This window comes from Microtus pennsylvanicus, chromosome 6, assembly GCF_037038515.1.
Source record: "Microtus pennsylvanicus isolate mMicPen1 chromosome 6, mMicPen1.hap1, whole genome shotgun sequence".
Taxonomy (NCBI): Eukaryota; Metazoa; Chordata; class Mammalia; order Rodentia; family Cricetidae; genus Microtus; species Microtus pennsylvanicus.
In genome coordinates this window covers 903941-917312 of record NC_134584.1, presented here as the reverse complement: position 1 = coordinate 917312, position 13372 = coordinate 903941, and the positions used below count along the sequence as shown (strand labels likewise).

General features: G+C 58.5%; 1 protein-coding gene across 3 annotated transcripts in view; it reads left to right on the top strand.

The window, feature by feature from the left end:
- Positions 1 to 432: 432 nt before the first annotated feature.
- Pip5k1c (phosphatidylinositol-4-phosphate 5-kinase type 1 gamma) overlaps positions 433 to 13372 on the top strand; it is a 28294-nt gene continuing 15354 nt past the window's right edge. For 2 of the 3 annotated variants that reach the window (XM_075975361.1, XM_075975359.1), the window contains exon 1: positions 433 to 636. In XM_075975361.1, coding sequence (XP_075831476.1) covers positions 543 to 636 — 94 coding nt within the window. In that variant the 5' untranslated portion in view covers positions 433 to 542. The remainder of the gene's footprint in view (positions 637 to 13372) is intronic. The other variant, XM_075975360.1, reaches the window with a different exon arrangement.

The following is a 13372-nucleotide window of genomic DNA, read 5'->3' as shown; positions in this document are numbered from 1 at the left end:
GCTGGCCTTGTGTCTGGTTCAGAGATTTGCTTTCAGCCTGGGGCGTTCCTGAGCCTCTTGTCACTAGGTTCCACCCCCAAGCCCCGCTCCTGTCTCCGCCCCCTCACAGGCTTCCTCCCCTGCGTTCTTCTGTTAATATTCGCTTCTCCGTTCTTCCCTCTATGGACGCTTGGAAGCGCTGCTGAGTCGTAATTCACCTTAGCCCCGCCTCTGATCGCTGATTGGTTAGGTCCCGTCCCTATCGAAGTCCCTCCCTCCGCCCTCGTACTTCACGTGAACACGAGTTCTTCCGGCTCCGGACGCCTGAGGGCGCTCGCGACTCCCTTGAGTGGGAGCCGCCCTAAGCTTCGTCCCGATTTCTGATTGGTTAAGCGGTCTGCGTCACCGCCAGGCTCCGCCCAGACCCCGCCCCCGCGCGGCGGCGCCCCTCCCTCCGCCCTGTGGTGCCGGCGGCGCTTGTTGTTCAGCGGCGGCGGCTGAGCTCGGGTGCATCCTCGGGCCCGCCGCCGCCGCCGCCGCCGCCGCCGCCGGAGCGCTCTGCCATGGAGCTGGAGGTGCCGGACGAGGCGGAGAGCGCCGAGGCAGGGGCCGTGACGGCGGAGGCGGCCTGGTCTGCGGAGAGCGGGGCGGAGGCAGGTAAATCCAACCCCCCGTCGCTGCGATGGGCTCGCTCCGCTCCCCCACTGCGGCGCAGTGGACTCGCCCGCTAGCTCCGCGCTGCGCTACGGCCCGCCGGGCTGTTCCATTCGCACACGCGGCGCGGGGGGGAGCGCGCTCGCCCATTCCGTGCGCGGGGGGAGGTAGCGCTGGGCCGGAGGCTGCACCGCCCCACCCGCGGATGCGGGGTTCGCAGCGCACGGCCGGTTTTAGGGTCCTTGGGTGACACGGTCGATTCGTAGAAGTGCGTGGGTGCGGCCCTTTATCCTGGCAGCCTGTGGCGGGGGCGAGCCCATTTTAGATGCTTGCGGTAGCGAGGCTAGGGATCCTCAGGTTTGGAGGCAGAGAGGACCCGTTTGGGGACATCGTCTTGCTGCAGGTGATGGAGACAGCCCTCCAAACCTGCCTCTTTGCGTGTGTGGAGAGTGGCTTCTCCACAGTGCGGGGGATGTTCTAGGGAGAGGACCTTACCTGTGGGCCCTGCCTGGCTTGGAAGACCGAAAATGTCCTCCATGCGACCCCGACCCCTTTCTGGGGCCACCGTGCTGGGCTGTCATGCAGGTGTCACCTTCTTGTCCCTCCCTGCTACACACCACCAGTCAGTCACCCATTTGTGGGCCTCAGTTTACCTCTCTCTAGAACGGGGCGGGGGCGCCTGTCGTTGGAATGATGTTGAGGTCATTTCTTCATCCTGGCTGTGTGAGCCGAAGTCCTGTCAACTCCTTCTCCCTGGACCCTGTCTGCCGTGCTAGCGTAGCCGGCGTCGTGAGCAGCCTCCCAGGGCGTGCGCTCTGCAGGCAGGGATGTGCACAGCTGAGAGAACACAGCTCTCCCTTCTCCATCGAGAGCACAGGAACTTTCTGGACTCACAGAACCGTCGATGTCTCCAGCAGTACCCCATGGCTCACTGGTGCAGTTAGGTCTCCTGAACTGTCCTCGTTAGAGACCAGAGAGGGAGGCGGAGCCAGGCTGCCGACGGTCCCCAGCCCCAGGCTCTCAGCGCCTTCCTCTCTGCCATCTGGAACCCAGTGGCAGTGAACCTGCTTCTCGCCACCTGCCCTCTTTCTCCACTGTTTCCTGGTGCCCTGGCAGTCAGTCCCTTGCTGCGCTGGAAGAGCTGTCCAGGGTCCCTTTCTCCCTGCCCACATCTGGCCTCTGCTAGGTCCCACGGCAGTCATGGAGCCTTGGGGACAGAGGATCTGCCACTGAACTCTGGACAAGCCTGACTCGAGACCCCCAGGGGCTGTTCCTCCCGGAAGTCCTTCCTGACTGGAGTCCTGTTAAGTTAGTCATCCACACAGAATCCCATAGCTGCCGAGTGTGGGTCCCATCCTCCAGTCCAGCTCCTCCATGTGCCCCCAGCTGTAAATTGGGGAGCACCGCACCCCTGACCACCTTAAAGGAGTCAGTGTTGCACGTTGTGTTAGCATTTATTTACCACCAACTGCATGCCTGCCCCCCCCCCAGCCCTCCACTGTGGTCTGTTCTGAGGCCTTCTGTCTGTTAAATGTGTGAACATAGCGGAGTGTCCAGTCAGTCATGAGGGGTGGGGGCAGGCGGAGTAGGCCTCTGCTGGTTCTTCCTGGAAGCCTGGCCAGCCGGCCTGCTATCTGCTCTGGTAATTTCCACCAATCTGATGGGACGCTAACCTATCTCCGTGCTGGTTAGAATCCAGTTACATTAAGGACTCTGCTCCAGAGGCCTGGCCCCAAAACCCGCCTGCGTCATGTCTTCCTGTGACTACCGGGGTCCCTGTGCGGTTTGTGGTGTGTGGCATGGCTTGGGCCAGGCTGGTGACCTGCCTGGGCTGTAGTGTGAGCCTGTTCCTAAACCCCATCGTTCCCAGCCTGCCACTGCCTCCTCCTCCATCCACACGGGCAGCCAATTATGTCAGCGTTGCTTCTAAAATCACCCAAGAGCCTGCCCACGTCTCCTCCACCCTCTGCCTCCACCTGGTCCAGCTTCACCGTCCTGCATTTTGCTTCCCCCAGCTCTCCCGGTCCAGAAGGAGCCCTGTTAGGAGCTGGCTCAGGGCCCTCCCTCTACCCCTCGCTCTCAGCTCCAGCCACACAGGAGCCTGAGTGCCCCTCCCACAGCATGGCACCAGGACAGGGGGCATCAACAGGTGCGCTGGGACTGCCAAGGAGTGCCGGGGTAGCCCATGCCAGGCCATGCGTACCAGGAAGAGGCAGTGGCCTATGTGAGGGTCAGAACTATTGACCCTAGAGACGGAAGCTTCAGTCAGGTCTTGTCTTAAGTGTCCTCTTGAGATCCTGCAGTCGGATGACTGCTGCCTCAGTCTGTCCGATGGAGAGAGGCTCTGGGGCCCTTCCTCGGTCAGACACCTATCATCCCAACACTCAAGAGCTGGAGGTGGGAGGGTCAGCCTGGGCTACGTGCTTGTAGCGGTCAGTGCTCTTTCTTCTATCTTGTTGGTCCTGGAGGTGGCGTCAGGTCCTCAGGCTTGGCAGCAAGCTCCTCTTGCAGGCCCAGTACTGACCTATCTTGAGGAGCTCTATGTTCGGTTCACTGGGGCTGTGAGGACCAGGGGCAGCGCCAGGGCCTGCGATGGCTGGGGCTTGCTTGGAGCTCTTGCTCCCTCTGGGAGGCAGGGTCTCAGAGGATTTGTGACCCAGCTGGCCCAGAGCCCCGACTGTCTGTGGTTACATGTATTTGCTGCAGGTTTGGGGACCTGGAATTTGGCAGCCTGGGCTCGATTGAGGCCACACCAGCATTGGTCTTGTGTGGCTGCGTCCCTTGAGAAGGAGTGTGGTGGGTTCTCACGGCTATGGAGAGAGGTCGAGGGCTCTGGCGGATCTTGAATGGACCAGGAGTCAGTTGTTGGGTTCCTGCTCTTCTGTTGCTGGGCCAAGTGGCACCCGTACCTGGTGATGGTGCAGGTGGAGACCCTGCCCTGGAATTAGCTCAGAGCCACCACAAAGCTGCGGCCTCACGGCTGACAGGCCAACAGGGGCTTGACTCCCAACACTGTGTCCATCTGTGTCAGGGTGCGGGGGAGAGGATGTGGGGCACACGTAATCCCCAGCCTGCAGCAGCAGGGCACTGAGCAAGCTTTGGCTCCGGCCTCCTGAGGGTGCTGGGGTCTGGGTGGTTCACCACATGGTGCTGACCGCTGGTTTGGATGTTTTCTGCCATGGTGGCCCTCTTGTCCTCACGGCCGGTTTTCCTTGCTCACTCCGATGCGCCTGCCTTTGGTCCTATGATTTTCTGGAAGCCGCATCTTTTCTGCTTCCAATCGTGTGATCTTTTGTTGGTGTGTAGGAAGTTTTCGGGATGGACCTTGTGGATCCTCCTCTGACATCTGCCACTGCTCTTCTGGTGGCCGCTGACCTCCAGCAGATTTTAGTTTTTCTGTTGCCAAGTGTGTCCGTGTGTCTGTTCCCAGTTTGACATCACAGACAGAAATTTCCCATCCTGAGGTTTTAACTCTCACTCTTCTCAGTTCCCTCTTTGTGTTTTGTTTTTGTTTCACATAGCCGAGGCTAGCCTCAAACTCACTATGTAGCAGAGGATAATCTAAGCTTCTGATTCTGCTGCCTCTGCCCCCTCAGTGCCACCACACCTGGTTCACATGATGCTGAGGACAGAGCCTAGGCCTGGTGCATGCTGGGAGAGTGCTCTGCCCGCTGAGCCCCAGCCACAGAGCAGAAAAATGGCCAGGGTTTCTGCGTGGGTGGACACCATGGGGTACACAGCTACCTTGGAGGACACTGCCTGTAGGGATACCTGGCCACGTGTCTTGGTGGGACAGCCCGGCCTCCCACCTGGGACTTTGATGGTAGTTGCCTTGCCTGACACAGTTAATTCTTCAGGGCAGGCCTTCTCTCCTCTCTCCACCACTGGGCCTGAGCCTCATCCCACTACTGTAGGTTGTCGCCCTGCCTGGCCTGGCTTCCTGTTTACTACCAGAGCTGACCCACAGGGAGGCACACCGCTGTCTAGTGTAGTGGGAGGGCCTTAGGGACCATCACCCTGGAGAATGGGTGCCATGGGGTCCCAGTGCCCACCCAGGCTTGCACCCATCCCTGCCCTGATGGTCCCCAGGGCCCTAAGGGCCTGCGGTGTGTGCGGCTGCCTCCAACTCTCCTGCAGCAGCCGCCTCGTGATTTCCTCTTTCTGTTCCCAGGACGGTGGTAGACTGAGAGGAAGTGCAGCCCAGGCCCGCCCAGCCTCCCAGCTGCACTCCCCCATTAGTAGCTCGGGCTGCAGCTACTGTCACCGTCCTGCCGTCCCGAGGTGGCTACAGTCCAAGGTCCTGTGGGTTTAGGGGAGTGAATGCAGGTCCTCAGGATTGTGTGTCTTTACGTGCTGCCCTTGTTGTGTTGATATCAGTATTATGCAGTCTCCATCTCTGTACCCTTCCAGAACCTTCCATCACCCCATCCCCTCCTCCTCACCTCCCCAAACCCACAATCCAGTCTCTGTCTCAGACTGGCCTATACTGGAACACACACCTGTGGGGTGTCAGAACCTTGCTCCTGTTCACAGCTGAGTAATATTCCATTTGGGGATCAGCCCTGCTGGTGTGCTGCTCCCTGTGTGGGCAACTGTCCGGTGCTTCCCCGACACCGTTTCGGGTGCTCGTGTAGGGAGTGTGTGCACAGGGTTCTGGGTGGACCAAGCTTTTTACTTCCCCTGGTGGCTGCTGAGTCATTGAGAAACTGTCCGACTGAGAACAAGCCAGGCTTGCCTACATTCACGGCCGCTTCTCCCTCCTGCCCGCCGCAGGTGGCTTCCTGTGACCAGCTTCACTGATGTTTGTGGTTGTTTTAATTTTTAGTATTGTGTGTATACCTATCATGTGTGCTGCCCTGTGGGTGTCGAGGTCACAAGTCAGCTTGCTGGAATCGTTTTTTCTCTTCCTACCCTGTGGTCCTGGGATTAAGCTGCAGCTGTCCAGCTTGGTGGCAAGCGTCTTCACCTAGTGCGTCCTCTTGCTGGCCCTCATTGCCTGCTTCCTGACGAAGCTAAACTGGAGGGCACGAGGAGGCATCTCATTATGGGTTGTTTCATTGTTTGTTTATGTGTGTACACGTGTCTGTGTGGGTTTGTAGCCACCTGTGTGTAGGGTGCCACGGATCCCCTGGAACTGAAGATACAGGTGGTTGCTAGCCGTGTGGGTGCTAGGAATTGAACCCAATTCTCTGGAAGAGCAGCTAGTGCTCCTAACGATCACGTTGCTTCCCAGCCCATAGTCTGTTTTAGACAGGGTCTCATTGTGTAGCCCAGGCTGGCCTTAACTCCCCATCCTCTGTCTCAGCCTCCTGAGAGCCAGGATGGCAGGTGGGGACTACCATGCCTTCTGTGGAGCCGGGAGCTCAGGATGTCTTGCATGCTGGTGAGCTGTGCCCCTCATTGGCCTCTGAGTAGTATCCCCTCTGGGCATGGCCAGTCCCCTCTGCATAGGGTTTGTTTGTTTGTTTGTTGTTTTGTTTTGTTTTAATCCTTAAAAGTGCCAGCACCTGCAAGTGTCCCTGAGATGAACCAGTAAAATCTCAGCTGGGAGGTGCCTGAGAGTCCTGCTGCCTGGGGTTCACCCTTGAGGGACATTTAGAGGGTGAATGTGCGGGACAGACGGTGACGGGAGAAAAGGATTGAAGTCACCGAAACAGAGGGGACCGCCCAAGAAAGGTGTCTGTTGGCCGTGTTGTCCCTGAGAACTGAGCAGTGCGGCAGGCAGCATGGAGGAGTTGGCCGTGCAGAAATTCTGTGGCAGAGACCCAGGCTTGGGGTAATGATGGGGACAGTACATGGCAGACGGCAGGCACCCAGGACAGGACCCATTCAAACGTGAGTTCTTCCTAAGCCAGAACCAGAAAGCCCTGGTGTGGAGTCTCTGGTGCCCAGGGAGGGATCTGATTATCAAAAGCTTCAGAACCCCTGGGGAATGAGTAGACTTGGACTGTGCAGCCCCGGCCTCCCAGGCAGCAGACCCTTGTCCTGTCCCTCCTCCACCCATCCCGTGATCCAGGGTGCATTCTGGTCTCCAGGCCTCCCCAGAGCTCAGCTCCCACTGCCACCATGACCTGCTTTCTTGAGAACATTAACCCAGGGTTCCCAGCCTCCCTGAGTCCTCAGGTAAAATCTGAGGTGAGGCAGAGTGTGTTCGCCTGGCTTGCACTGCCTCCAACCCCAGCACTAAGGGGCAGAGGCAGGGGCATGTCTATGGGTTCCAGACCAGCCTGGTCTACACAGTAAGACCCTCCCCTTGCCCGCATACCACAGGAGACACATCATCCCCCTGCCTCAGCCTCCTGGGTGGGTGTGGGGCAGGATGCCTGTCAGAGCTGTCAGTGGTCCAGCGTTGTCCTGCAGCCTGTAGTGTGGGGTAAAGATTAACCGGTAGAGGGTGGGAGCACCATCGCACTAGGGCCTTGGTGGTGGCTCCGCCAGGATTTGGTAAATTCTCTTTCTTTGCGACCTTAGACCCTCCCTGTTCCTTAGCAGCTTCTATGACCCAGTTTCTCGGCAAGTGGCAGGATGCACAAGCAATGTGGCGAATTGCTCACCAGGGAAAGCTGGTAGTCCACAGGAGACACCACAGCTTTTCTTGCCTGAGACAAGGTCACCATGTAGCCAAGTCCTGATCGTAAACAGTAGCTCTTCTGCCTCTACCTCCCTGTGCTAGGATGACAAGCTTAGGACACCAACTCAGCAGTGCGGTGACATCCAGCTCACCACTGTCCTCTCACCTCAGCCTCCAGAGTCCTTGAAAGATGGATATCACCACCAGTTCTGGTCACTTCCTTGCCCAAGACTATTTCTCCTCCCCCTCCTCCTCCATCTCCATTTCTTCTTCCTCCTCCTCTTCCATCCTTCCTCCTCCTCCATCACCTCCTCCATCTCCTCCTCCTCCATCTCCTCCATCTCCTCCTCCTCTTCCATCTCCTCCTCCTTCATCTCTTCCTCCTCCATCTCCTCCTCCTCCATCTCCTCCATCTCCTCCTCCTCTTCCATCTCCTCCATCTCCTCCTCCATCTCCTCCATCTCCTCCTCCTCCATCTCCTCCATCTCTTCCTCCTCCATCTCCTCCATCTCATCTTCCTCTTCCATCTCCTCCTCCTCCATCTCCTCTTCCTCTTCCATCTCCTCCTCCTCCATCTCCTCCTCCTCTTCCATCTCCTCCTCCTCCATCTCCTCCTCCTCCATCTCCTTCACCTTCTCCATCTCCTCCTCCTCCTCCTCCTCCATCTCCTCCATCTCCTCCATCTCATCCATCTACTCCTCCTCCATCTCCTCCTCCTCTTCCATCTCCTCCTCCTCCATCTCCTCCTCCATCTCCTCCTCCTCCATCTCCTCCTCCATCTCCTCCATCTCCTCCTCCTCCATCTCCTCCATCTCCTCCTCCTCCATCTCCTCCTCCTCTTCCATCTCCTCCTCCTCCATCTCTTCCTCCTCCATCTCCTCCTCCTCCTCCATCTCCTCCTCCTCCATCTCCTACTCCTCCATCTCCTCCTCCACCATCTCCTCCTCCTCCATCTCCTCGTCCATCTCCTCCTCCTCCATCTCCTCCATCTCCTCCTCCTCCATCTCCTCCTCCTCCATCTCTTCCTCCTCCATCTCCTCCTCCATCTCCTCCTCCTCCATATCCTCCTCCTCTTCCATCTCCTCCTCCTCCATCTCCTCCATCTCCTCCTCCTCCTCCATCTCCTCCTCCTCTTCCATCTCCTCCTCCTCCATCTCCTCCTCCTCTTCCATCTCCTCCTCCTCCATCTCCTCCTCCTCCTCCAACTCCTCCTCCATCTCCTCCTCCTTCATCTCCTCCATCTCCTCCTCCTCCATCTCCTCCTCCTCCATCTCCTCCTCCATCTCCTCCATCTCCTCCTCCTCCATCTCCTCCTCCTCCATCTCCTCCTCATCCATCTCTTCCTCCTCCGTCTCCACCTCCATCTCCTCCTGCATCTCCTCCTCCTCCATCTCCTCCTCCTCTTCCATATCCTCCTCCTCCATCTCCTCCATCTCCTCCTCCTCCATCTCTTCCTCCTCCATCTCCTCCTCCATCTCCTCCTCCTCCATCTCCTCCATCTCCTCCTCCTTCATCTCTTCCTCCATCTCCTCCATCTCCTCCTCCTCCATCTCTTCCTCCTCCATCTCCTCCTCCATCTCCTCCTCCTCCATCTCCTTCACCTTCTCCATCTCCTCCTCCTCCTCCTCCATCTCCTCCTCCATCTCCTCCATCTCCTCCTCCTCCATCTCCTCCATCTCCTCCTCCTCCATCTCCTCCTCCTCTTCCATCTCCTCCTCCTCCTCCATCTCCTCCTCCTCCATCTCCTCCATCTCCTCCTCCATCTCCTCCTCCTCCTCCTCCTCCATCTCCTCCTCCATCTCCTCCTCCATCTCCTCCATCTCCTCCTCCTCCATCTCCTCCTCCTCCATCTCCTCCTCCTCCATCTCCTCCTCCATCTCCTCCTCCATCTCCTCCTCCTCCATCTCCTCCTCCTTTTCCATCTCCTCCTCCTCCATCTCCTCCTCCTCCTCCACCTCCTCCTCCACCTCCTCCTCCTTCATCTCCTCCATCTCCTCCTCCTCCATCTCCTCCTCCTCCATCTCCTCCATCTCCTCCTCCTCCATCTCCTCCTCCTCCATCTCCTCCTCCTCCATCTCTTCCTCCTCCGTCTCCACCTCCATCTCCTCCTCCATCTCCTCCTCCTCTTCCATATCCTCCTCCTCCATCTCCTCCATCTCCTCCTCCATCTCCTCCTCCTCCATCTCCTCCTCCTCTTCCATCTCCTCCTCCTCCATCTCCTCCTCCTCCATCTCCTCCATCTCCTCCTCCTTCATCTCCTCCATCTCCTCCTCCTCCATCTCCTCCATCTCCTCCTCCATCTCCTCCTCCTCCATCTCTTCCTCCTCCATCTCCTCCTCCATCTCCTCCTCCATCTCCTCCTCCTCCATCTCCTTCACCTTCTCCATCTCCTCCTCCTCCTCCTCCTCCTCCATCTCCTCCATCTCCTCCTCCTCTTCCATCTCTTCCTCCTCCATCTCCTCCTCCTCTTCCATCTCCTCCTCCTCCATCTCCTCCTCCATCTCCTCCTCCTTCATCTCTTCCTCCATCTCCTCCATCTCCTCCTCCTCCATCTCTTCCTCCTCCATCTCCTCCTCCATCTCCTCCTCCATCTCCTTCACCTTCTCCATCTCCTCCTCCTCCTCCTCCTCCTCCTCCTCCTCCTCCTCCTCCATCTCCTCCATCTCCTCCTCCTCCATCTCCTCCATCTCCTCCTCCTCCATCTCCTCCTCCTCTTCCATCTCCTCCTCCTCCTCCATCTCCTCCTCCTCCATCTCCTCCATCTCCTCCTCCTCCTCCTCCATCTCCTCCTCCATCTCCTCCATCTCCTCCTCCTCCATCTCCTCCTCCTCCTCCATCTCCTCCTCCTCCTCCTCCATCTCCTCCTCCTCCTCCATCTCCTCCATCTCCTCCTCCTCCATCTCCTCCTCCTCTTCCATCTCCTCCTCCTCCATCTCCTCCTCCTCCATCTCCTCCTCCTTCATCTCCTCCTCCATCTCTTCCTCCTCCATCTCTTCCTCCATCTCCTCCTCCGCCATCTCCTCCTCCTCTTCCATCTCCTCCTCCTCCATCTCCTCCTCCATCTCCTTCACCTTCTCCATCTCCTCCTCCTCCTCCTCCATCTCCTCCTCCTCCATCTCCTCCTCCTCCATCTCCTCCTCCATCTTCTCCTCCTCCATCCCCTCCATCTCCTCCTCCTCCTCCATCTCCTCCTCCTCTTCCATCTCCTCCTCCATTGCCTCCTCCTCCATCTCCTCCTCCTCTTCCATCTCCTCCTCCTCCATCTCCTCCTCCATCTCCTCCATCTCCTCCTCCTCTTCCATCTCCTCCTCCTCCATCTCCTCCTCCATCTCCTCCTCCATCTCCTCCTCCATCTCCTCCTCCATCTCCTCCTCCTCCTCCATCTCCTCCTCCTCTTCCATCTCCTCCTCCTCCATCTCCTCCTCCATCTCCTCCTCCTCCATCTCCTCCTCCTCCATCTCCTCCTCCTCCATCTCCTCCATCTCCTCCTCCTCCATCTCCTCTTCCTCCATCTCCTCCTCCTCCATCTCCTCCATCTCCTCCTCCTCCATCTCTTCCTCCTCCATCTCCTCCTCCTCCATGTCCTCCTCCATCTCTTCCTCCTCCATCTCCTCCATCTCCTCCTCCTCCATCTCTTCCTCCTCCATCTCCTCCTCCATCTCCTCCTCCTCCATCTCTTCCTCCTCCATCTCCTCCTCCTCCATCTCCTCCTCCTCCATCTCCTCCTTCTCCATCTCCTCCATCTCCTCCTCCTCCATCTCCTCCATCTCCTCCTCCTCCATCTCTTCCTCCTCCATCTCCTCCTCCTCTTCCTCCTCCATCTCTTTCCTTATTTTCTATTTCTGCAGTTCTGGCTCGTGGGTGCCTTGCGGTGTCTCTTTGACCTGCATGGTTCCTAGCCCCTCTCTCGGTAGACTTTTTCTGGTATTGGTGCTGGATCAGGCAGTTCTTCGTATGGGACTGGGTAGCTCTGACATCTGTGAAGTCCTTAAAACAGCTGTCATGAAAAGAGACCATTGAACCCTCCAGTGCACCAGGTGCACACAGGGTGGCTCAGCCTTGTACAGACCAGGCGCACGGCTGGGGTCATATGTGTTCCGCACCTGTTTCTCAGGAACCGAGCTTTCTCTCTCAGCCCTGCAGAGAGCCACTGGCCTGTCCCCTCGCACACTGCAGTGGTGGGTTGTGGGGGCGAGGTGTGCAACTGCTGAGGGAAAGTGGTGGCTCTCTGTGACCCCGGTCACTCGGAGACCAGGCCTGAGCTCTGGCAGCTGGAGTCTGCAGGTCCTCTGAAGGGTGTGTTCACAGCCATGGTTCTTCTGTGCTCGGATTGGGGCTTCTTGAGCTCTCATTGGTGGACTGCAGGCATCACTTCCTTAACGGTGTCCACCTGAGAGATGTCCGGGGTCACTGGTTGTGCAGCCAGTATAGCTACATTTCCCAGAGCATCTCTCTGTCCCTCAGGCAGCCCCCAGCCCACAGACACAGACCACACTGTGACTTTCGTGTCTGGGTTTCTCTGAGCCTGTGTCCTCGGTGCTTGGCTGTGTGGCCTCCAGTGTGCAGGCGAGCAGGGCCACAGGGTACACTGCCATGGGGGGAGTCACGCTGGGCAGGAGAGCACAGCCGGGGTTGCTGCTCTTCCGTGGGTCTCACCTGTGGTCACGGTTAGCGGGAGAAGCCATAAGCCGACTCTGTGTGTGGTGCCTGGGTAGCCGAGCTGCCAGGACCTCCAGGACCACATGCCAGCTTTTCAAAGACCCTCTCTCTGATACGGCCCTGCCCAGGGCTAGAGCAGGCCTGTGTGCGTGGGCATCCCAGCCACCAGGCCCTTAGCAGTTGCACACGAATCCAGGGTGCCCGTGGGGCAGGCCTTGCAGGAATCTGGAAGAGGGAGCTTCAGGGGACACAGCCGTGCAAAAGCCCGGGCAAGACGGAACAGGAAAACTTGTGGACAGGAAGCACTTGCTGGGACCCCCTCCCCCATCCGTGCTTCCTCTTCTCCTGCCCCAGGCCAGCGAGGATCTGGGATCTCCCTGGCCACAGTTTCTGTTTCCTGTCAGTTTAGCGCAGTCCCTTCCTTCCTGTGCTGCAGACCTCTCTGCGTTTCTTCCCTGTTGGTGTCGTCGGGGGTTTACCTGTTCCCTGCCTCAGTTTCAGGGCCCACAGTGTGTGGCGTCCGTCTGGCCGTCAGTCAGCAAGTGGTGACTGGAAGAGCGCTGAGGCAGGAGGACGCAGGTGGCGGCTTCAGAGCAGGGCAGCATTAGTGAGGCAAAGGGTGGCCGGTGAGGAGTGTCCGCAGAGATAGAGGCTGATGGAGTAGTGGGTGTGGCGGGTGGTATTCCCAGGCAGGCAGGCAGCGTGCTTTCCTGGGTGAGTGGTTGTGACGGGTGGTGACAGCTCCCAACCTGCCCGGAGAGTTTGTAGACTTACCCAAGGCCACACAGCCTTGGGAAAGCAGACCCCGGCCTGAAGCTCCACCTGCCTGGGTGCTGCTGGCAGACGTGGGCTGACCACGGCTCATGCACCACACCCGTAGCCAGCTGGTACCCCACCTCCCCTCCTCCCTGACTATTTTTAAACATAATTTCCTGGAAAACGGGGCTGCTCACTCAGAAGATAATTGGCTGGGAGGAGAGGTTGTCTGCGCTGAGTCAGGGCCGCAAGTGATGCTCTACCCCTCCAGACCATGTCACAGGGTCTGCTTGGCTGGCATGTTTCAGGCAGGAAGGGAAACCGAGGCAGGAGCCCATTGAGGTCAGAGAGGGCCTCAGGGCCTCAGAATGTCACCTGCAGCCCTGGGAGCTGCTGAGTTCTTGCTTTCAACCCCAGGGGCCTCCTATAAGCCCTAGAACATTCTGCCTTGGTCCTCCCCCCAGTCCTTCGGCCCCACCTCTCCTCCCTCCTCTCTGGGCCCCAGATGCATCCACAGATTGCTCCACTATCAAGGCAAATGCTGTTCTAGAACCTTCGCTGGCTCCAGATGCCATGTGCAGCTGCCCAGAGTCCCCAGTCCCAGTCACGGTTGGGATCAGGGGTCCCAGGTTCACCTGGAGCACATGGAACCTGTACCCTTGTTTTTACAGTTCCTTCCTTCCCCAGGACCCCACAGTAACGCTGGGTTCTAGGAATCACCCCCATCCAAGCCCACCTCCCACAGAGGCACCT